At 47.7% G+C, this 22,122-nt stretch overlaps 1 protein-coding gene across 2 annotated transcripts in view; it reads left to right on the forward strand.

The window, feature by feature from the left end:
- Positions 1 to 22,122, forward strand: part of LOC111853383 (copine-8) — a 52,734-nt gene that overhangs the window by 23,431 nt on the left and 7,181 nt on the right. For both annotated transcript variants that reach the window (XM_072709060.1, XM_023830194.2), the window contains exons 7-16: positions 2,915 to 2,991; positions 7,784 to 7,847; positions 8,649 to 8,752; positions 11,006 to 11,110; positions 13,273 to 13,314; positions 13,585 to 13,660; positions 15,253 to 15,306; positions 15,827 to 15,888; positions 21,027 to 21,073; positions 21,674 to 21,855. In XM_072709060.1, coding sequence (XP_072565161.1) covers positions 2,915 to 2,991; positions 7,784 to 7,847; positions 8,649 to 8,752; positions 11,006 to 11,110; positions 13,273 to 13,314; positions 13,585 to 13,660; positions 15,253 to 15,306; positions 15,827 to 15,888; positions 21,027 to 21,073; positions 21,674 to 21,855 — 813 coding nt within the window. The remainder of the gene's footprint in view (positions 1 to 2,914; positions 2,992 to 7,783; positions 7,848 to 8,648; positions 8,753 to 11,005; positions 11,111 to 13,272; positions 13,315 to 13,584; positions 13,661 to 15,252; positions 15,307 to 15,826; positions 15,889 to 21,026; positions 21,074 to 21,673; positions 21,856 to 22,122) is intronic.

Here is a 22,122-nt window from a genome sequence, read left to right on the forward strand (position 1 = left end):
CCCTGCCTGCCTGGAAGCATCCTAATTAACGCTATAAATAATGGAAGAAGAGGCACAAGTGCCATTAAAAGAACACAGTGTTGCTGGCAATGAAAACGCGGAATGACTGACAACAGCGTTATGCCGGTCCGTCTGTTTGAATAACACATGGCTCCCGGTAATTACTGATTAGTGGCTGAAAGACAGCTGCATGCTCACGGTACCTAACCCTAACTCTAACAGCTAGTTAGCATTAAGGGGGGGGACTCTGCCAGCTAGTTAGCATTAAGGGGGGGAGACTCTGCCACCTAGTTAGCATTAAAGGAGGGGAAATTACAGATTAGTTAGCACTAAAGGGGGGGTGTACATTGTTGGGTAGTTTCTGTTAAAGGGAGGGGATTCTGCAGCTAGTTAGTGTTAAAGGGAGGAAACTACGGGCTAGTTAGTGTTAAAGGGAGGGGACTCTGTGGAGTAGTTAGCGTTAAAGGGAGGGTACTCTGCGGGCTAGTTAGTGTTAAAGGGAGGAAACTGCGGGCTAGTTAGTGTTAAAGGGAGGAAACTGCGGGCTAGTTAGTGTTAAAGGGAGGAAACTGCGGGCTAGTTAAGCCCAATCCCAATTCTACCCCTTACCCCTACACTTTCCCCAACCCCTCCGTTTGGCGCGTTCACGTGTAGGGGTAGGGGTGTCTCAATTCTCTTTTGATTGGAGGGGTAGGGGCAGGGGCGGATTAAGGTGTACAGAGGCCCCTAGGCTACAGTAGTCTGTGGGCCCCCCAACCAAGCCCCGCTCCGCGCCAATGGGGGCCCCCTTGCAGGCTGGCACACGTGGGGCCCCTAGGCTTAAGCCATATCTAGCCTGTGCGTTAATCCGCCCCTGGGTAGGGGTAAGGGGAAGGGCTAGATAGCCCTCGAAACGAAGATTTTTCGGGACCTCACTTCAAACGAAGGGCTAAGAGAAATTTACAACATGGCTGCCCACTCGAGCAAGCAGACCCATAAATGTTAAGTAATTTTTGCCATTAATAAGGATTTTTATGACATTTTTTCATTACATGTATATTACCATCAATCTTGTGTTTGTGTTTACGGTGATGTTCTGTAAAGAAACGTTTGAAAAAAAATCGCTAAAGTTTGCTTGCGGATAGCACTGATTGCACAATATTAGGAAATATATTTTTATGTCATATAACGTTACCCGGTAACTGACTGCATGTGGTAACGCGTTGTTTTGTTTTGCTTACGGCCATATGTGTACATGTAAATGAACGGTGCTTACACTATTCGTACTTATTGCAACATGACAACATTTTTGTAAATTATATTCTGTATAGGGACAGCTGAGGAAACCCGAAGGCTCATACGTTTTCGAGGTGAAAACGAACATCTGTTTTTAAAGTCCAAATACGGCGCAAAAAAACTTTGGGAGTGAGTAATCTTTACATGCTACGATGCTGACGGCGACATCTTGGAATTTGTGATAAACATCGGCGCATGTCCTCTGACGTTACGTTAGGAGGTAGTGACAATGGATGATGACGTATAACAGTGTAGTAGTGCTGTCCCATTTCTTAGGGGAAATTTTTTAACCCTACCCCTTTCCACTTCATTTCAAGGGGCAAGGGGAAGGGGCGAGGGGTAGGCAAAGGGGTAGAAAATAGAATTGGGATTGGGCCTTAGTGTTAAAGGGAGGGGACTGTGGGCTAGTTAGCATTGAAGGGAGGGAACTCTGCAGGCTCTCAATGGTAAAGAATATGTGCCTCATTTATATTGCACGTATATTGCAATGGTATCGATTTCTCCTTTGTCGTGCAGTGTTGGGCCTCTGATTATACCCAACACGTCGCAAATTCATGCCATTGCAGGCTTCGACACTAATAATAATCACTCGTCTCGTCACCCTCCTACTCAAGAGATTGGATTAATGTGCTGTGGGAACACATTGCCAGAGCTGAAGGAGGTGTTTCTGGGATTGGAGATCCTCTCTGTGCTGTAGCATCCACATGGCGCTATTTCCCGCTAGGCTTGGGGAGCGTGACCCCACGCAGTCCCTGGCTGATGCACTACTCGTTCCCTCTATTCCCCATGCTAATGCCTTCGCCTTTTGAGGTTTGCCGCCCGGCTGGTTCGCCACTTTGCCTGCCCACCGTTTCAGAACGTAATTTGGTCCCATGAACGCATGGGTGTGTCCTTAAACATCAAAGGAAGTGTCTCTGCCGACTCATGCGGCAGCCTGATGCACTGGATAATCTTGTTAGCGAATATAAATGTGACTTGCCTTATTTTCCATGGTTAACGCAAAATAAACCTAAGCTGCAATCAAATTATGCAGATCTGCAACACAGGAGTTGCTGGCAGCAAATTCAGATTAAGTTGTTTCGACGGCAAACCCCATTTTGGCAGCGAAGCAAGCAGCTCAGGACCCTGGAGAGGTGAGGCAGACAGATAATGTTGTTGAAGCCTGTGATGAGCTTCTCCTGACACTCATGGACTAGAGAACTTTCATTCCACACTTACATTGGTCTTGGTTTAATGGCGACTGTAAGTGAGACGACTGAATGTCAGCAAGCTGTGTCAGTGACCCACCTTCTTCGCTGTTAATGCCGGGTCCTGCTTTGCTCTATGCTCATTTGATTTCTCCATAAAAATGTGCCACAGAACACACAGCATAGCGTGATGCTATCAGACTGAAGTGACCTTAAGGTCATCACCTCTTGATGCACAGCCTGGGTCAGTGTGTCCGTTCCCCATGCACACTGGTGTGGTTTCTCGTGTTGAGCCATAACTGTGTGCATGCAGATGTGATTGACAAAGGAATATTTCACTCTGTGTGCCGGAAAGGTTTTTCCTAATGTTACGGTAGGCCAAAGTAGACCTTTGAGGAGGAGCGGAGAGCTGTGCGGGTTGGTGAGAGTCTCTGTCTTCATCTCTGCCACAGGACTTCCTGGGCCAGGCGTTCTGCACCCTCGGGGAGGTGGTGGGCTCTTTGGGGAGCCGCTTGGAAAAGCCTCTGGTGTAAGTAACTCCACGTTCTCTGCTCTGCTCTGTCCCGTCGCTCAAAGTTAAACACAGCATGACACATTTAACGGAAACCCGCTGGACTGGTTCTATAAACCTTCACAGTCCAGTACAGTACCTCCATGGTATCTCCCCTTATGTCCTGCTAATACTGTCCAGCTGACAGAAAGGCTGCGATCCCTGCGATCCCAAAATACAAGCATGTGCCATTCAGGAGCTGCCCGGTCCCAGAACGGCCAAGGGTGCAGTGAAAACCAGCCTGTGGGAGATACATGCTAGAATGCTGGGGTTTTCAGTATGTGGGGGTCAGAAGGTGCTGCTGCTGGGTAATTAGGAAACTGGTACTGGAGCAGATCTAGTGACCCCACCCCTCAGAGACTCAGCACATGTGCAGCTGTCTGTACTATTGGGGCGCATTTGGAGGGTTAGATTATTAGTGAGCTTAGGTGACCCCCCCCCCCCCCCTCCCGAAATGACTGGAGTTATGATGATATTCTGTGGGTAGTACTTCAGCGATAGTGGGAAAGACAGGTCCATGTCGTTATAGTGTGGTCACTCTGTCTTCATGCCGTGGTCACGGTGTCCTCATGGTGTGTTCACAGTGGCGTCATGGTGTTGCCATGGTGTATCTCAGTGTCATCATGGTGCGGTCACAGTGTCATCATAGTGTGGTTACAGTGTCATCATGGTGTGGTCACAGTGATGTCACTTATGGTCACGATACGACCCAAAAGGCCAGGAGCCTGATGAACCTTTGTAAGGGGCAGCTTCTCTGTGTGGTGGGATCCCGGCACTATTCCTTAGCGATGTACCGGTCCTGTGTTGGGCACTGCGTACTGGGCACAGGGTGCCACCCCAATCACGAAGCTGTTCATCAGCTCTCTTGCGGTACGCTGGTATGGGGTAAGGTGCCCCCTCCTCCATTCTCATACCTGGGTGCTTGTGTCGCTGCTTATCAGCCTGTATTAGCAGGCACTGCTCTCCTTCTGTGGGTGCATAGTGCTGCGCAGCCCAGTTAGTGCAGTGTGTTAGCTTTGAATTGGTTCAGCTAGACGTGCGTGAAAGTATGAGAGCAAGCACAGATACATCTGAGTCTCACATGAATATCCTGGAGCTGCATCAGCCCTCAACTCAGAGACCCCAGGATTTGTTCCGGCTTCCTGTGTGTTGTCTGCATGATGTTTCCCTGGGAGTTGAAGTGATCTTCCTCTCTCATTATAGCACCACCGTGGTCGACATTCGTTAGGTTATCCTGAAGTCCTATATGTTGTGTATCAAGGCCTTCGATGACCTTGGCTGGCTTGGTTGTCATCACTGCCTTATGGGGCTTTAGAGGATGGAAATTACCCACAATGTACAGATACTTTAGTGATCCATAGAGAGAAATGAGATTTACACGCCTTTTACGGGATAATTTGCAGTGTGAATTGTTGGAGTGATTTTCCATGGAAATGGAAGAGAAAGTTGCAGGTCGCAGGTCTTATTTGAGCCAGAAATTACATGGGCAACATCATCGTCATTAAGTGCAGGTATACAGACCATGTGCCTCAACTACATCTGCGTTTCAGGCCCCTGTCGGGGTGCCGTGGGCCTGTACCAAAGCCCTCTGGCCTGCCACCACCTCTGCTGCTCCGTGTGGAACGTGCCCTGCTGACCCCGCAGTCCAGTGCATCTGCTCTGGAATCTGCCGCAGGAAACCATTAAACCATGCTGATGGGCAACAATTAGACTTAATTACACAAATCCATCATTTGCCCAAATTGGTGCTTCGGGGGTGTGCCGAACAGTCCCGTGTTTCCACGTCTTTGCAAAGCCTGGGCAGAGGTCACCAGCCACGCTGAAGAGGCTTTCTAGTGCTTAGCTTCTACAAGATCTCTGCTCCTTTGCACATGAATTGGTCAGTGTGTCTGAGACCATGTACTGATCAGGCAGCAGGAAGACAGGGCTGCAACAGACCACCCTGAGCTTTCATCTGCTCCTGTAATGCTTTCATTTTCTTCTTCATAAGTATGATGACATGGCTGAGGGAACTGATGATTCTGGTGCCGATGTAGTCTGGGTTTGTCAGACTGACCCATCTCTCTCAGCAGCGCTTATGCCTGGTCAGGGCACAGTGTCCACGTCGAGATCTGTGAGATGCTCTGTGAGATTTTTGGGAGATCTGCAAGGTATGTGTACCAATGGGTATTAGATCAGATATGACATATCTGTAGAAAGATATGCATGAAGCATATGAAGGAGATGCTGCTTATTGTGCATGTATATGTGAGTAAGATTTTCAGTCAGTGACATTGTCAGCCAATTGATCAGTTAATTGTTTGATCAGTGGATCAATCAGTTATCACACAGAGTAGTGCATTTCTACCATCAGGTTTGTCAGTATTGGGGGGCGCAGACTTTACCGTTGATGTTGCGTTCCCAGTCGGCTCCCGCTGTGCCCGGGGGTGTAGCAGATTGCGCTCTTGCCTGTAAGGGTGTTTATTCAGATCCTGCGTATGCAGCTGCTGTCGTGCCCTTTAAGTGGTACTGTAGCTTGGAGAGCAACAGGTGTGACTTTGCTGGAGCTCCTGATTAGATGGAGCTAACTGTGGTTCCTGGTGTTGCTGACGCGCTGGCAGACTGATCCACAGACCTGTGGCTCCTCTGATTGACGAAGGAAGCGTGTGATGATGATGATCATGATGATGATATCACAAGGTCAGATGGTCGCAGCTCCATGTAGAAGTCCAGCTGGAGCCTCCTTGACAGGGAGGAAGAGCGTGGAGCAGCCTGCAGAACGTAACCTGATCGTTTCACTCCGGTCTCTCTGCCTGTGCGATTTGTGAGCAGCTGGTGGTTTTTAATTACCGCACACTCATACCCTGATTACAAATCAGCGGCTCCTGATTGGAGGCCTCAGGGCCAGCCCACTTCTCCCCAACCGGCTGGCTGCATGTTGTCGTCAGGACACGGCTGCTTATAGTACAACCACGCATGAGATTGCAGGATGGGAGGGGCCTCATCCACTGGAGAGTGGCCTCATGACCAAGAGCCTAGATACTACAGTGGAACACCATCTTGGCTTGTGCCGGGCGTCTTCCTTTTGTTGGGTTTGCTTAACAGACTTCTGCATCAGCTCTTACTTAGAATAGCTGGTGTTGTGTGTGTACTTAGTGTAACTTACTTTTGAAGAGCGGATCCTTTATTTGTCTGGGTGCAGGTTTCTGTCAACAAACGGGGAGGTAAACTCCCTCGTGCTTGATGTGCACATGTGCCTGTTTCGATGTTTCTCCAGAATAAAAGAAGCCGTGCGGGCCTGTTTAGTAGGGATTCTGGCTTGTGCACTGGCACAGCGCAGCGTTTATTTATGTACCGGCGATGTGATGACACCGTCTTTGTGCGTAACGGTTCCCAAGCCAACAGCCAGCATCTTACTGGGACCTGGCCTCCTGCTCCCAGCATTCCCAGCTCCTGCTTCCCTCCAACGAACCGTGTACGTCACAGAGTGCATGGGCCTCCTCTTGCTTTCCGGGGGTGGGGGATGTGGTGGGTGATTTAAAAAAAAATTATCTGAAAAGCAGTCAGGTGATTTCATTAGGTGGCAATTTGAAATCTTTCCATTTACAGCTAATGGTACATTAATATAACAGCACACCACCCCCGAAACAGACATAGACTACCACCCCCCCATCCCCCACCCCCACGAGCCCAACGGGGCAGCCGGGGGCCATGAGCAGCTCTGCTCATCCTCAGCACGTACATGTTTCAGTAGTCGTGGCGACTGGATCCATCATTCCCGGGCGCCTCTGTTCGCGAAGAACCTGGCAGATGCCATTAAAATGCACAAATGACGCCACAGCGCCAGAGGATGGCATTTCTCCACTAGAGCTGTCAGTCAAGAGAACAGGATCGTCTCAGCCTGACTGGCAGTTACGGCACCCAAGTTAAATAACCCTTAATCATCCTGCAGTAGTGCCCCCCAGGCCAGACGCTGGGTCGCAGTGGATCTGAGTGATTTCAGCTGCCGTTTTTCCCCACATTGAAATGGCAGGATGTTTAAAAGCCTAATCGGTGGTCGCATCTATCAGCTTACATCAGAAAAATTCAGAGGTATCTCAGCATTCTGTGAAGGATGTTTTCGTTCTCTGCCTGCGATTAAACGGCTTATTGCAGGAGGGTGCTGCTGTCAAAGTTTTAAACAGACTGACGTCATATTGACAGCTGTGTGACATGCAGTCATTTTCATTTAGACTCTGTAATATGCCACTTGCCTGCCTTTCGTCCTTTTCCCAAAGCCGTATCCGGTACAGGGCCACCTTAGCATTGGAGGCTGGGGTTCACCCTGGACTGGATGTCAGTCCTTCACACATCGTATAGGCACACATACACAGGATAGGAAATACCTTACTCTGCTTTTTCGGACTGTAAATGGGGGGTAAATCTGTGGGGGAGCTTGCAAGCTGCACACACAGAATACAGGCGGGATTCAAACCCTGTTCAATGACATGTGAGGCCTTGCCTAATGTAATTGTGAGACAGGTCACAGTCATGGGCTGCTATGCTCCTTTATGTGTCTTTCGCTTTGGGTCATCCATCACTTCCTCAGTCACATGGGTGGGGGGGGGATTTATGCTGAGAGTTTGTGAGAACCCACCCCCCATCAGATCAGTTTTCCCACCGGTCAGATGCAGCCCCTTCTCTTCCCAAGAGGGTAGAAAGAGAGTGAGATGGAGCTGATGACAGAGCTCCAGCTCTGTGGCGCCCCCTACAGCCAGTGATAATAATGCATGTCCCGGCCTCTTTCCAACAGGGGCATTCCCGGCAAGAAGTGTGGGACCATCATTGTGAGAGCAGAGGAGCTGAGCAATTGCCGGGTGAGTGAGCAGCACCTCCAGCAGTCCGTGCTGTGTGGCTCCGGGCGAGGTCACCTTTCCGGAAGGTCTCGCGTCTCTTTCTGGGCCACAGGGCAGCTTTACGCCACATGTATCGCTGCATTGTTACATATTTACTGCAAAGGCACTTCCTGCCTTCATTTTTCACTTCATAATAAATATAAATACCCACTGAACAAAGTAAGTTACTGTAATATCACTGACATCACTGTACATTAGTGTGTTCTTGGTCATTTTGCTTCCAAACAACAAATGATTAAATAAATAATGACCATTTAGCTGCGGGCCTGTTCTTCAATCTTCTTATCTGCTGTCCTCCATCTTCCTGTTCTCTGTTTTCCTGTGTCTTCCTGTCCCACTGCCCACTGTCCTCTGACCACTGTCCTGTCCCTTGTCATCCGGATTGCTGTCCTCTGTCCTCCTGTCCCGTGTCCTCACAGCCATGAGTTGTACTGCCTGAATGGAGGCTGGATGGAGTGTGAGCAGTGGGTGAAAATGTTGTTTACTGTAAGCAGAAGTCTCTGGAACTTGGCTGCCCATCTGAGCTGAAATAAGCTGGTATATTAAAGGATCCAATGAGGCCGAGTGAGAGTAGGGGCATGGTTTAGGTTTGGCTCGTCCCAGCATGAGAATGAGGCTTCCCCAGGATGGACCTGTTCTGCTGCTGCATTCATCAGAAAGATCCCCATCTGTTTAACCTTTCAGAGGAGTGAAATGCTCTGCCAGTGTCTTCTGTCCAGTGGTGTGTGCAAGTGTTGAAATTAAGATATTTGTTTCTCTTAGGAGTCTGTAATGATGCAGTTATGTGGCAACAAACTGGACAAGAAAGACTTCTTCGGAAAATCCGACCCATTTCTGGTCTTCTACCGTAGCAATGAAGATGGAACGTGAGTAGATCAATGAGATGGACAGATGAGGGATGGATAGGTGGGTGAGGGAGATCTTTGTTTGTCCCTGTACTGCCAGAACTTGGAAACACTGCTTGTACACAGTATGGTAACAGCTCAGAGACAGAAACACTGCTCATACACAGTAAGATAACAGCTCAGAGCCAGAAACACTGCTCATACACAGTATGGTAACAGCTCAGAGACAGTAACACTGCTCATACACAGTATGGTAACAGCTCAGAGACAGAAACACTGCTCATACACAGTATGGTAACAGCTCAGAGCGAGAAACACTGCTCATACACAGTATGGTAACAGCTCAGAGACAGAAACACTGCTCATGCACAGTATGGTTTAGGGGTGGCACGGTTCACAAAACCCACGGTTCGGTTTGTATCACGGTTTTAGGGTCACGGTTTTCGGTTCTGTACGGTTCTTGTTATTTTTTCTTTTAATCTTTAACACTCCAGAAATGTACTTCAGCATATGATATATAGCTTAATTATCCACAATTTAGGATACAGTATTTAAAAAGTTATATCATGTAATCATGCATAAACTGAATTTGACTTGACTTACTGTAAAGCACATTATTAAAATTATTAAACATTATTAATCCCAGAACAGTAATAAAATAAGTCTTGCCTTAACATAAATGCTAAAAGAATAGATCGCTTTAATCGCTATTACAGTTGGGTATGGGCACGCGGTCTTATTTAGAAAACATACAAAAAGAGACGCATATAATGTTTAATCATTCGTTTTGTATTTGTCCGGTCCACGGGGTTAATTTAATTGGGGATCGTTAAAATGATAGATCACCTATCTTGATTAAGCCTGATTCGGTTCGTTAAATATAATATATATATATATATATATATATATATATATATATATATATATATATATATAATGTGTGTGTGTGAAAAAAATTGGTATTAATTATATTGAATGTTCTTGAGTAATCGATAAAATCAGTTTCTGTGTATGTACAAGACATCAATCTGTAATAGTGCAAAATATGTCCAGTTGATATGTCTAGTATGATCATCTGTCAATAGCCTGTAGGTCTGTGTGGTCAGACACTGTGCAATAAACAGAATTTTTAGGAACATGGCAAATGTTCACATTGCAGCATGGAAGCAGGCTCACTGTTACAATGCTGACCGGGGAAGCAGAGGCGAGGAGACCTAGGATCGGGGGAATGCGGGGTTTAATGAGCAAAAGGAACACAGACGAGCGGTAAAGCAGAATTACAATATAATGACCGGACTGGAGAAAGAAACGGAAACGCGGACTAAATACAATGGAGTAATGACAAATTTGACAACAATCAGGAACAGCTGGTAAACACGGGGAATCCACACAGGGTTAGCGAGGGGGCGTGGCACACGGAAAGAACGGACGATCGAGGCATGACACTCACTGGAGTGCTTTGTCACAGATAACTTAATTTTCTTTAACAAAGTGCCTAACCGCACATTAAATAAAGTCACACAACAAAGGTGCACAACATTGTTCAGATGTTGTGCTATCGGTTGGCTGAAATTGAAACGTTTTCTTCAGAGACAGGGTGGTAACGCCGAAAACACGAGCTAAACGCAGCAAACGAAAGGCTATCGGAAATTACTTACTTTACCGGAACTACGTCACACCATTCTGTGCATATAGCCTATTCTTTCGCGCGAAAGGGAAACACACTGACGTCACATACGGGGCACGAGGCTACATTGCGCATGTCATGAACCGTCGAACCGTGCGACGCATGCATGCTCCGAACCGAGACAAGCGAACCGAACGATTCGGTTTTTTTTCATGAACCGTGCCATCCCTAGTATGGTTACAGCTCAGAGCCAGAAACACTGCTTGTCCATATGCAGTAATGGATACAGATTGCTGTAGATTGGATATAGAAACCCCTTGTACGTTGTCCTGGAACAGTTTAGACACTGACATGTATGAAAAATTCTCTTTATTTTAACTTTTAAGACTTGCTGGCTGAAATGCAGTGAGCCCAGCAATCAGTGGATCCTCTGTAACAAAGTGCAGTGTGGCACTGACCCATTTTGGATAGTCTGAGGGGTTTCACGTGGATCTTCAAGGCAGCTTACACGCATACTTCATCTGAACCAATACGCTGATATAATCTAACGTTGATTTTCCACATGCAGCTACGGGACCAGCCTATCTTCAGGCTGCTCTCCTGTAAACTTGGCACAGCATACAAATGCGAATGCTTCTCGGTTGCAGGTTTACGATCTGCCACAAGACAGAGGTGGTGAAGAACACCCTGAACCCTGTGTGGCAGGCCTTCAAGATCTCCGTCAGGGCCCTCTGCAATGGGGACTACGACAGGTGAGGGGGGTGGGGCTGGGCCACTCTTCTCCATTTAAAAAATCAGTCTTCTCCATATAGCAGATGATAAAAAATGGGTGTCATGGTGGCATTCGCTGTGTGTTTGCTGCGATGTCAGAGCATTCCTACAGCAGGTCGGTACCTAAGACAGTGCAGTTGGCTGGCTCAGGAGGACTAAATGGAATGTCAGGTACTGCTGGGCTGAGCCAGACCGGGCCGGGTGCTTCACCCACATGGTCTGGAGTGTATATTCACTGACGCTTCATGCAGTGCATCCCACTGCCTATGATTAACCACGAGCGGCGGCAGAAGACAGTGGCAGGATACGATGGCAACACTCTCCATCCTTCTGTTTGGGCCACGGGAGACATAGCATTGCCGCGAGGCTCCCGTCTCCATGGCGATCAGGCCCCACGCTGCTCATCTTCAAAGTGGGAGTCTCCGTCCATCTGGAGGAGCCGGTGCAACCTGCATTCCGCAGCCGAATCGTTTGCAGACAAAAAGCCGGATATCAACGGATTAGTGCGGGATTCCTCTTGGATGCCGTGTTTAATCGGTGCCTGGTTACGCCGGATCCCTTGATCCTCATGGAACGGGGTTTACCGGTCGGTCTCTGCACTGAATCGTGTTATTGTCTGACTCCAGGGGAAAGGTCAGAGCAGCATGGACACAGGCAGACCGACGAGTGCCATGATGTCACATTGTCGGGGAGGGGGGTAGCCTCCCAGCAGAGTATGTGCATGTTTGGGAACCTCAGGACGGCCGATGTGAAGCGGGTGATCATTGCTCAGGGGCAATTCTAGGATTTTTTTAAGATGGGGGATATAAGAGTTATCGTAATTCATACAGAGGGGTTAACTTCATCATTAACCAATAATATCAATCGAATTGGTGAGTGGCAGGGGAGGAACACTCTGGGGGCCAATCAGCTTTCAGCTGCGGTTGGCATTTCTGTGACGCCGGCCCTGTATGCTCACCTGTTATCAATGCAAAGATAACATATACCGACATTCTCCTGTCGCACTCACCTGGCTTAATGCTGATTCAGTTCAGAAGGTCAGTGACATGTCTTCCCGCCTTCAGCACCATTAATGTCAGTCTTCAGTACAGTTGCACTCATCAGACTAGACCATGTGATCTGAGCTGCACACATTGCTGTCACAGGCCGTGTGGACTGCTGCAGATGATGCGGCTGCACATGGGTAATGAATGTCTACTGGGGAGCTACTCTGAAGTCAGCAGAAGACTGACTGGAGTCCACCTTAGGTCAAGCTGTTGTACCATTGTTCAAGGGCGCATACAGCAGAATGCCTACCTACTATCCCATGCAGCAGAGTGCCGGCCTGCTCATCACACGCAGCAGAGTGCCAGCCCACTAGTCGCATGCAGCATAGTACCGTCCCATTGATCACACGCAGCAGAGTGCCGGCCCGCTAGTCGCATGCAGCAGAGTTCCCTCCCGTTGATCACACGCAGCAGAGTGCCGGCCCGCTCATCACACACAGCAGAGTGCCATCCCACTAGTCGCATGCAGCAGAGTATCAACCCGCTCATCACACACAGCGGAGTGCCGGCCCACTAGTCGCATGCAGCATAGTACCGTCCCATTGATCACACGCAGCAGAGTGCCAGCCCGCTAGTCGCATGCAGCATAGTACCGTCCCATTGATCACACGCAGCAGAGTGCCAGCCCGCTAGTCGCATGCAGCATAGTACCATCCCATTGATCACACGCAGCAGAGTGCCAGCCCGCTAGTCGCATGCAGCATAGTACCGTCCCATTGATCACACGCAGCAGAGTGCCGGCCCGCTAGTCGCATGCAGCATAGTACCGTCCCATTGATCACACGCAGCAGAGTGCCGGCCCGCTAGTCGCATGCAGCATAGTACCGTCCCATTGATCACACGCAGCAGAGTGCCGGCCCGCTAGTCGCATGCAGCATAGTACCGTCCCATTGATCACACGCAGCAGAGTGCCGGCCCGCTAGTCGCATGCAGCATAGTACCGTCCCATTGATCACACGCAGCAGAGTGCCGGCCCGCTAGTCGCATGCAGCATAGTACCGTCCCGTTGATCACACGCAGCAGAGTGCCGGCCCGCTAGTCGCATGCAGCATAGTACTGGCCTGCTGAGACTCACTGTGACATCACTGTCCCTGCAGGACAATCAAGATTGAAGTCTATGACTGGGACCGAGATGGCAGGTGAGGTCTCCTCTTCCTCTGTGCCTTTTTCCTTGTGTTCCTTTCTTCCTTTCCCTGGACTTTTTCCGGTCCTTTCCTGTTTTTCCCCCGGTCAGGTCTCTGCCCGGTTTCCTCTCTGGGTCATGACATATACAGCAATGGAGGGTGTGTGGGGAGCAGATCAGGGAGCTTGTGCACATGCATGTGTTTGTGTGCAGCACACCATGCTGACAGGCACACGTGGGTGTGTGTAATGCATCACGTTGACATGCTTTTTATGGTGACTTCCAGCCACGACTTCATCGGCGAGTTCACCACCAGCTACAGAGAGCTGTCCAGGGGCCAGTCTCAGTTCAACGTCTATGAGGTGAGATCCAGCTGAGGACTACCAAACTGCCACCTCAGCTCGAGGGTGCCCCCTACCTGCTGATGAATGGCATGGCTGTGTTGGGGACTTTGCTCTATCTGTTGAATGTAAGCAGGCAGTGATTAGCCGGGTGAGGTAACCCCTCCTTTCCCCCATTGGTAGTACTCAAGGATCGCACATGAACATTTAATGACAGAGGGCCAGCCTGACCCCCCCCCCCCCCCGAGAGAGCTGAACAAATGGTGGTTAATTAAGGCACACTATTTAGAGTGGAAATAACACAGGCGAGGAGTTATTTTAGGCAGGCTGTGTGTGTCTGATGACACCGTTACATCGCATGCAGTCATTAACTTTAAAACTGCCGCTTGGACTTAGGATTTGCCATAAATTCTCATGTCGGGATCATGGCTAGTTTTTCGGCAGTCTAGCCCCACGGGGAGTGCGCCCTTAAGGACAGGCAGTGTGTCTGTCTGTGTCAGTATCTTCGTCTGAATCGGCAGCCACGATGGAGCCCATACCAAAAGCCGCTCCCCCTTTATAAACACATTACACTTTAGGGTTAGTTTTTTGATTGCATTCACAGATCTTTGTGGGGATAATCCCAACATGACGACCATAACCCCTACCCAGCCCTAACCTCATCCATAAGTAACCAAACAAAATACAAGACTTTTGGCATTTTTAGGTAAGTCACAAATATTTATAAAAATGAGTTTCCCCATGCCAGGTCCCCATAACATCAAAATAACTGGTTTTTATCACATTGTAGGGATGTGTAAAATATACATACCCCCTCTCCCCCCCCCACACACACACACACAGTGTGCCGTATGCATGTGTGTGTGGGTTTGTATTGACATTTGGTCCCCACAGGGTGGAACTTTTAACTTTTTAGCTTGTGGGGAAATTTTTCAGAGCCCCACAGCATGAACCTCAGTTTTGCAAAATTGTGCGACTACAATCAAAAAGGCTAAAATAGCCAAAAGTCTTGCATTTTCTTTGGTTATTTATGGTTAGGGCTGGGTAGGGGTAATTGGGATTAGGCACACTATTTAGAAATGATTGGAGCGTACAGACAATGATAGGAATATATGAACCGTGTGTGTTTGTATATGTACATGTCTGATCTCCTTGTTTGTCACACACATCCAAGACCATATGTGAGATTCTCTGAGCTGGCCTTTTAACTTCATGATCACGGACTGCGATTCTTATCCTGGAGTCGATACACATGTCCTCGATAACCACATGTCATGCATAATGTTGCCCTTTAAATTCTCATTAATGATGTGAGGACCGTAATCTTGAAAGACTAGCGTCGCGACTCAGATTTTGTAGACCATGTAGGAGGACAGCCAGATGATGTGGAAAGAAAAGACCTTTAGGGGGTAACAGGACTTTCAGAGAAATTCAACTAAGAGCCCAAAATGTGAGGTAATACCTTAGTTCAGGCTCATGATATCGGAGGGGTTGTTCTCATGATGCCTTGTGGAATTAATCTGCAACAAGTAATGTTCACAAATATGTTTGCGTCATTAGTTAATCTGTGTAGCAAAGGATAAGAATAATAATCAAAAATGGTGTTTCTATAGGTTATTAATCCAAAGAAAAAGGCAAAGAAGAAAAAATACATAAATTCAGGAACGGTGAGTATTACAGTACCAATGATTGAATTGTTATACTCTGTAGGTCCTTGGTTTCACTAGGCATAAACATGTAAAACGGTATCATCATAAATACTAAAACAGGTTTGCATTCATAATGATGTTTTGTCTTCACTGCTCCAAAGGATGTATGTCCTCTTACTGCACATTTGAATGCGTTTGAATGTCCTTAATGATCCCCCAATGCATTTCAGCCGTGTTGAGGGTTACAGAGCTCATGAGCTTCACACCACACTGATCATTAGCATAGTCGTCATTGTGAGACCTCAGGCTTCTGGCTTGATATTTAATGAGCAGTCGACTCTGTCTGTGGGATTGAACATCACAAAGCCTTGGCGTGCATGTTTGTGTGTGACAGGGAAAACTTTTATTTATTAAGACCAACTGTGAAAAATTCAGTCAGGCACAAAGCCTCCAAAAAACATTTGAGGAGGCGGAGGAATATTTTTCAAAGGTCATTTTCCCAGAATGGTTCCTTTGTAAAACAGCATCTCCCCAACAGGTAACTCTGCTGTCTTTCCTTGTCGATACCGAAGTCACTTTTCTCGACTACATCAAAGGCGGGTAAGTGAAGTAAAACCAACATGTCAGATCAATTCCATTCTGTTTTAAATGGTCACCAACTCACAATATTTAGCCACAAGAGAATCATCATAGACATATATAACAGCAGGGATTTGTTTCCAGGAAGTAAAATCTGAGTAAAAAGACCAAAGCAATCCCACAGCCTAGGGGTGGGGAACCTGTTCCATGGAGGGCCAATGTGGGTGCGTTTTTTTGGGAAGACCTCTCGATCAGCCAATCAGCAGTGGTTCTCAACTATAGTCCTGGGGACCCACTGTTATTGGCTGATCGAGAGGTCATCCCAAAAGCCTGCACCCACATCGGCCCTCCATGGATCAGATTCCCAACCTCAGGACAGGGCCTTTTGTGTCAGCCTTAGGATATGTGTTGAAAGGAATTTTAACTGATGGCCTTCCTTTAGCACCACTGTTAGGGCAGCCAGTGATGCCACATCTGTGCTAGTTTAAAGTTTCAGGCATTGTGGGGGACCCAAGCATTGAATAGAAGATGCCCACAATATCTGATACATGATAGACATACTGTCTCAAGATCAGCTGCGGCCTTAATTAGGAATAAGACATGCAGCAGCATTATGTAGACTCGCCTAAGGCATGAAATGGTCAGTCTTCAGTGTGGATGACTTACATGACTGAGGGGGCAGAACCTACAGACCCAGAGTCCAGTAGCTGAAAGGTTTACTGGCAGCACAACTGACAGTATGATATATGAATCCTGTGAATTGAAAGAAGGAGCAGATATAGAGTGAAACAAGCACTGGTCCCAGCACTGGTCCCTGAGGAACTCCATATCTGACCCATGATAATGAGGTAGTGCAGTTGGTATACGTCTGAATGTGATGATAATGATTATTTGAGCAAGAGGAAAATCACTTATGAACAGGGAGACACCGCAAGCAGAAGATAGTGATGAACAGCGTTAGAAGCACCTTGAAGATTTAGGGCACTTTCTGTCCGTCTCTGGTTATATGAGTTTCTTTGTTGTGGCCGGAATGGAAGCCGTAATTTGTGTGCCATGTTATTGGTGAGTCAGTATGGCCTTTCAGTAGATGAATGTATGTCAGGAAGTTAGGTTTCTCAAGCAGAGGTGTGCATGCAGCATCCCCACAAGCCGGCCTTGTCTAACCCTCCGGTCGCCTCCCGACGTCCCAGCTGGAGGAGCTGAGTGGCAGCCTGGCTGAGCTGGAATGCTGCCCATGTCCTGCAGGTCCCCTTGTGTGCATGTTAATTACTGCGGTGAATGAACAAGCCCAGTGCATTCCTGTCGATTTGTCACAGGAGGAAACGGGTGGCTCCGCTGAACTCGATTGGGGTTTATATTTAGAGTCTTGGTCCGCCGCTGGTAATTAGCACGCTAAACGGACGAGTTCAGCTGTTCGTCTCTGAAGCGAGGGCCATGTGTGGGCGGGGCTCGTTCTCGGAGGCTCCCTGCCGGCACAGTAACGCCACGGCGCCTGAGTGCTGCTCTACCTCCTCGGGCGTTTTTACTGCCTTGCCGGATTCATGAAATATAGATGAGCGTGCAGCTTCCTTCAGAGTCATGCTAATGCTGTGGAAAAAGGCTTTGTAATGCATAAAAAACTCCTGGGAGACAGAGATTAACTGTGTTTATTATTTGATGTTTTTGTCATATCTGTTGCTCCCTTAGCAAATGCCTTACCCTGGCTTCTTCTAACACTCAGAGTGCCTTGCTGGAGGTTAACGGCAGAGTCATGTAAATATGGGGGATTTTTCTAGAATCCCTGGGATTTACAACTCCCTGAAACTGTGTAAACACACTCCTGTGGGACGATTCTGTTGTTTTTCTGTCAGACCCTTGCATAACTCATTGGCCGTGTTGTTTATAGTTACCAGTTACTAACCGTCATGTGATCATTAGTGCCACCTGAAGCTGCCATGTGTGTTGACATGTACCGGTGAGCCATTTGACCTCTTGTCGCATGATAAAGAGGCGTGTGTTTGTGCTCATTGGATGGAGTTTGTACTTACTGTATATGTGTACTGTTAAGTCAGGGTATTTCTGTGAAGGATATTGTGTGAAGGTAGCTGAGTCACTGGGAGAGCCTTTGTTAACACGTGTGGTGATCCTGTGTGGAGAACTAGGGCAGGAACAAAGAGTGTTTTCTGAATAGTCCTTAGCTTGGATGAAACCTTTTGCAAAACTGGTGTAGAGTAGCTGATGTCACAAAATCAGTTTTACAGTGCAGGTCTTTAAGGGGTTGGGTTCTTCTGCACCTGTCGTGGTTACTGGTTCCCTTGCAGTGACAACTGATATTCAGACACACTTTCTGAGCAGCACATTTCATCACAGAACCAGAAAAACACCTAAAGTGACTGCAGTCGAGACGAGAATTCGCTGGTCACCTACAGCCCCCTCTCTGTTTTTTTCCTGGGGATAAAGCTGAAAATAACACACCTTGGATGTTTTCCAGAAAATTAAACCCCATTAAGTTTTGACATTTTTAAGTGCCGAAATTTCTCTATGAGTTATTGATCTATTTGGATGATGTCATGAGGCATGGAAGGTGCTGGACTTGTGACTCCATGCTTAGAGGTTCACGTCTTCCTGGCTAGCTGATCTTCCTAAAATCCTTCTGACTAAGTTGCAACGGTTATCAGCAGCTCAATTTTCCGTTCAGCAGGGCTTGACTTTGGTTGTGGTTGGAAAGTTAAAAGTACCACCGGAGTAAAGGGCTACAAGAGTGAAGCAATTGTTTCCATGGACGATAGTAGCCTTTTGTAAAAACAATCGTGAGCCGTTTCCCAGGACAATGGTGGGCCTTTTCCCAGGACAATGGTGGGCCTTTTCCAGAGAAGAACCATCCAGTGATAAATGATGCTTTTGGTGGCCTGCTTCAGAACACTACAAAATGTTGCACGCCCAAGACTACAAGATTTTTCATCAGCCCCCATGTGCTGTGCTTTAGGCCCCATCCGTACTGGCTTTCCTTATGCCAGGTGTGATTTTGCTCTGTCTGGATCCTTACAGTCCCAGAGTGCCCCTTACCCAACCCTGAGGAGATCACAGCGATCATCGGGCCTCAGCTGTCCGGGATCCAGTGTTGGTGAAACACAGAGCTCAGCCCAGACCTTCCTCTTGAGATACACACTGGACTGTTGTATTTTCAGATGAAAAACTCACTTCTGAGTGCAAATTGGACAAGCTGTTATTCCGCCTCAGAGAATAGATCTGGAATTACAGTATCATTACTGTGAACTATAAGGTCTTCCCCCTTTCAATTTGGCCATCAACTGAATTCCCTCACCTTGGAGACAAATGTATGGATAAATGAAGTGGTGGGAGGGAAGGTGGCTCACAGGCAGATGGTGAGATCCCTGCTCTGTAGGTCTGTCTGTCTGTCCTTGTTCTGTTTACACTTTCTGCTTCAGCCAGTGCACATATTTGCCAGTCTAAAAATAAAGCATAATAGTGTTTGTGCTTCCTGAGCACCCGAATGGACCCACCAGCAGCTGATAAAGACCTGCCATTAGACCACGGGCCATCGATCCTGAGTTTTTATTTGATTTCTCTTCGTCAAAGCACTGTGTTCCAATAAAGGTCGGGCTTTCCATGGTGTGCCGCTGAGTGGAGCACGTGGGCTGCCCACCATCTTGGAGGTCCCTTGGCACTGATGAGGGTCTTCGTTCTGCTGCCTCTCGCTGCGGATCTGTCAATCAGGGATACGACTCTGTGTATTGGCAGTTTGCTCGGCTGTATACGGCCTGGCCTTGTAGGTTTTGCATCTCCATCACTCTATCAGATGATTAAACTCCCTTCCTCCTTGGCCGCTTCTCGTTACAGATTTTGCTATAGTCATCAAGTCAGTCCTGTCCATGAACGAGGCAGTGAGGCATTTCACAGCTAGCAAAAGTCCACATAGAGTTTCTGTCTGTTTTTATGATGTACACAGGGTCATCTTGACTTGATGTTAAATCGCTCTCTTCTGTATCCGTGTGCCCTTCGGGCTGGAGTGCCATTGTATCATGTGTAAGGAAAATATTCCTTCATCCATGAAGATCTGTCTTGACTCTACTGAGACATGAGTGTGGGGGCTCCCATGGAAATCCCAGCATCCGCTCCTCCCTCCCCCTCTCCAGGGCCCCTCCCCCCAACCCTTATCTATTAACTGGATGGTAAAATCCCTCCTGGTCTGCTGTCATCTTAACTGCAGGGATTACTGAGAGATAGAAAGTGAACTCGAGACAGAGCAAGAGAGAGGTGTAGCTGGCTCTTATTTTATGTTCACTCCTTCGTTTTGTCTGTTTTTCAGCATGTCGTTCACTCCATTTTGTATTCATTTCAGTGTCATTCACTCCTTTGTTTTGTCTGCATTTCAGCCTGTCATTCACTCCTTTTTCCTGCATTTCAGCATGTCGTTCACTCGCTCCATTTTGTATTTATTCCAGTGTCATTCACTCTTTTGTTTTGTCTGCATTTCAGCATGTCATTCACTCCTTTTTCCTGCATTTCAGCATGTCGTTCACTCACTCCATTTTGTATTTATTCCAGTGTCATTCACTCTTTTGTTTTGTCTGCATTTCAGCATGTCATTCACTCCTTTTTTCTGCACCTCAGCTTGTCCTTCACCCGCTCCTTTGTTTTGTCTGTATTTAGCCATATTGTTCACTCACTCCTTCGTTGTGCCTGTATTTCAGCATGTCGTTCAGTCTCTCCTTCGTTGTGCCTGTATTTCAGCATGTCGTTCAGTCTCTCCTTCGTTGTGCCTGTATTTCAGCATGTCGTTCAGTCTCTCCTTCGTTGTGCCTGTATTTCAGCATGTCGTTCAGTCTCTCCTTCGTTGTGCCTGTATTTCAGCATGTCGTTCAGTCTCTCCTTCGTTGTGCCTGTATTTCAGCATGTCGTTCAGTCTCTCCTTCGTTGTGCCTGTATTTCAGCATGTCGTTCAGTCTCTCCTTCGTTGTGCCTGTATTTCAGCATGTCGTTCAGTCTCTCCTTCGTTGTGCCTGTATTTCAGCATGTCGTTCAGTCTCTCCTTCGTTGTGCCTGTATTTCAGCATGTCGTTCAGTCTCTCCTTCGTTGTGCCTGTATTTCAGCATGTCATTAACTAATTTCTCTGTTTGTCTGGCACATCTTGAAGGATGTTTCTCCTTTGTTTCAGGACGCAGATCAATTTCACCGTGGCCATTGACTTCACAGCATCTAATGGTGAGTATGATGCTTATCTGTAAGATAACCATCAGTGGTCTGAGGACCAATAAGATAACTGCACAAGCAGCTCCAGGTCCTTTATTATCACCCCTGTACAAGAATATAGCACAATAAAAAGCATCATATAATGCATATGGTGATTATGACAGTGACTAGATCTGCTTTCTGCAGTGCCCTCCCACCAGCCCCCAAGGTTCAAGTGCATACAGTAAGGGTAATATTCAGTCAGACTTTATTAGATTGTGCACAGCCAGTAATGTTATTACCATCATTCTCCATAATTAGGTGGAAGGCATTACAGGAACTGGGGGTGTAATTGAGTTGCCGTCCTGTTATCCTGCTTTATGAGGATGGCTTTACCCTGGTGGTGAGATAACAGCCTCACGCTGAAAATGGAGCGTTAATCGCCGTTTCACGCTTGGATTTTGTTTATCCCCGCTTTAACCGTAATGGGTCAGCAGGAGACGGCAGCTCAGCCTGGATCCTGGTGGCTGATGCCTGTTTCTCAGATCATATCATGTCAGGAGGGGTGATGCCTTAACTGTGAAGATGAGGTCCAGCAGACAGCTGACACCACTCTGTCTACTTGTGGTGCAGGGAACCCGGCCCAGCCCACCTCCCTACACTACATGAGCCCGTACCACTTGAACGCCTACGGCATGGCGCTCAAGGCCGTGGGTGAAATCATCCAGGACTACGACAGCGACAAGATGTTTCCCGCGCTGGGCTTCGGTGCCAAGCTTCCTCCTGATGGCAGGGTCTCCCACGAGTTCGCCCTGGTGAGCCAGCACTCCTACCCACAATCCTCTGGGCAGAATCTGGTCCAGATCTGGGGTGTCACTGCTTCCTTCCCATGCATGGCCAACTCAGGGTCCGGATGTGGATGTGAGCAGCGATGGCTGTCGTCTCGTTAAAACGGGCCTCCTTCCTGTTGCGGCAGATCTTGGATTTGGGAGTGTGAGCTCATCACGCCTGCTTGTGTGTTTCTCAGTAGTTTACTTTCACCAGTGAGACTGACTTGCAGGAATTGCGTGAGGGAGGTTTGT

This window comes from Paramormyrops kingsleyae, chromosome 1, assembly GCF_048594095.1.
Source record: "Paramormyrops kingsleyae isolate MSU_618 chromosome 1, PKINGS_0.4, whole genome shotgun sequence".
NCBI lineage: Eukaryota > Metazoa > Chordata > Actinopteri > Osteoglossiformes > Mormyridae > Paramormyrops > Paramormyrops kingsleyae.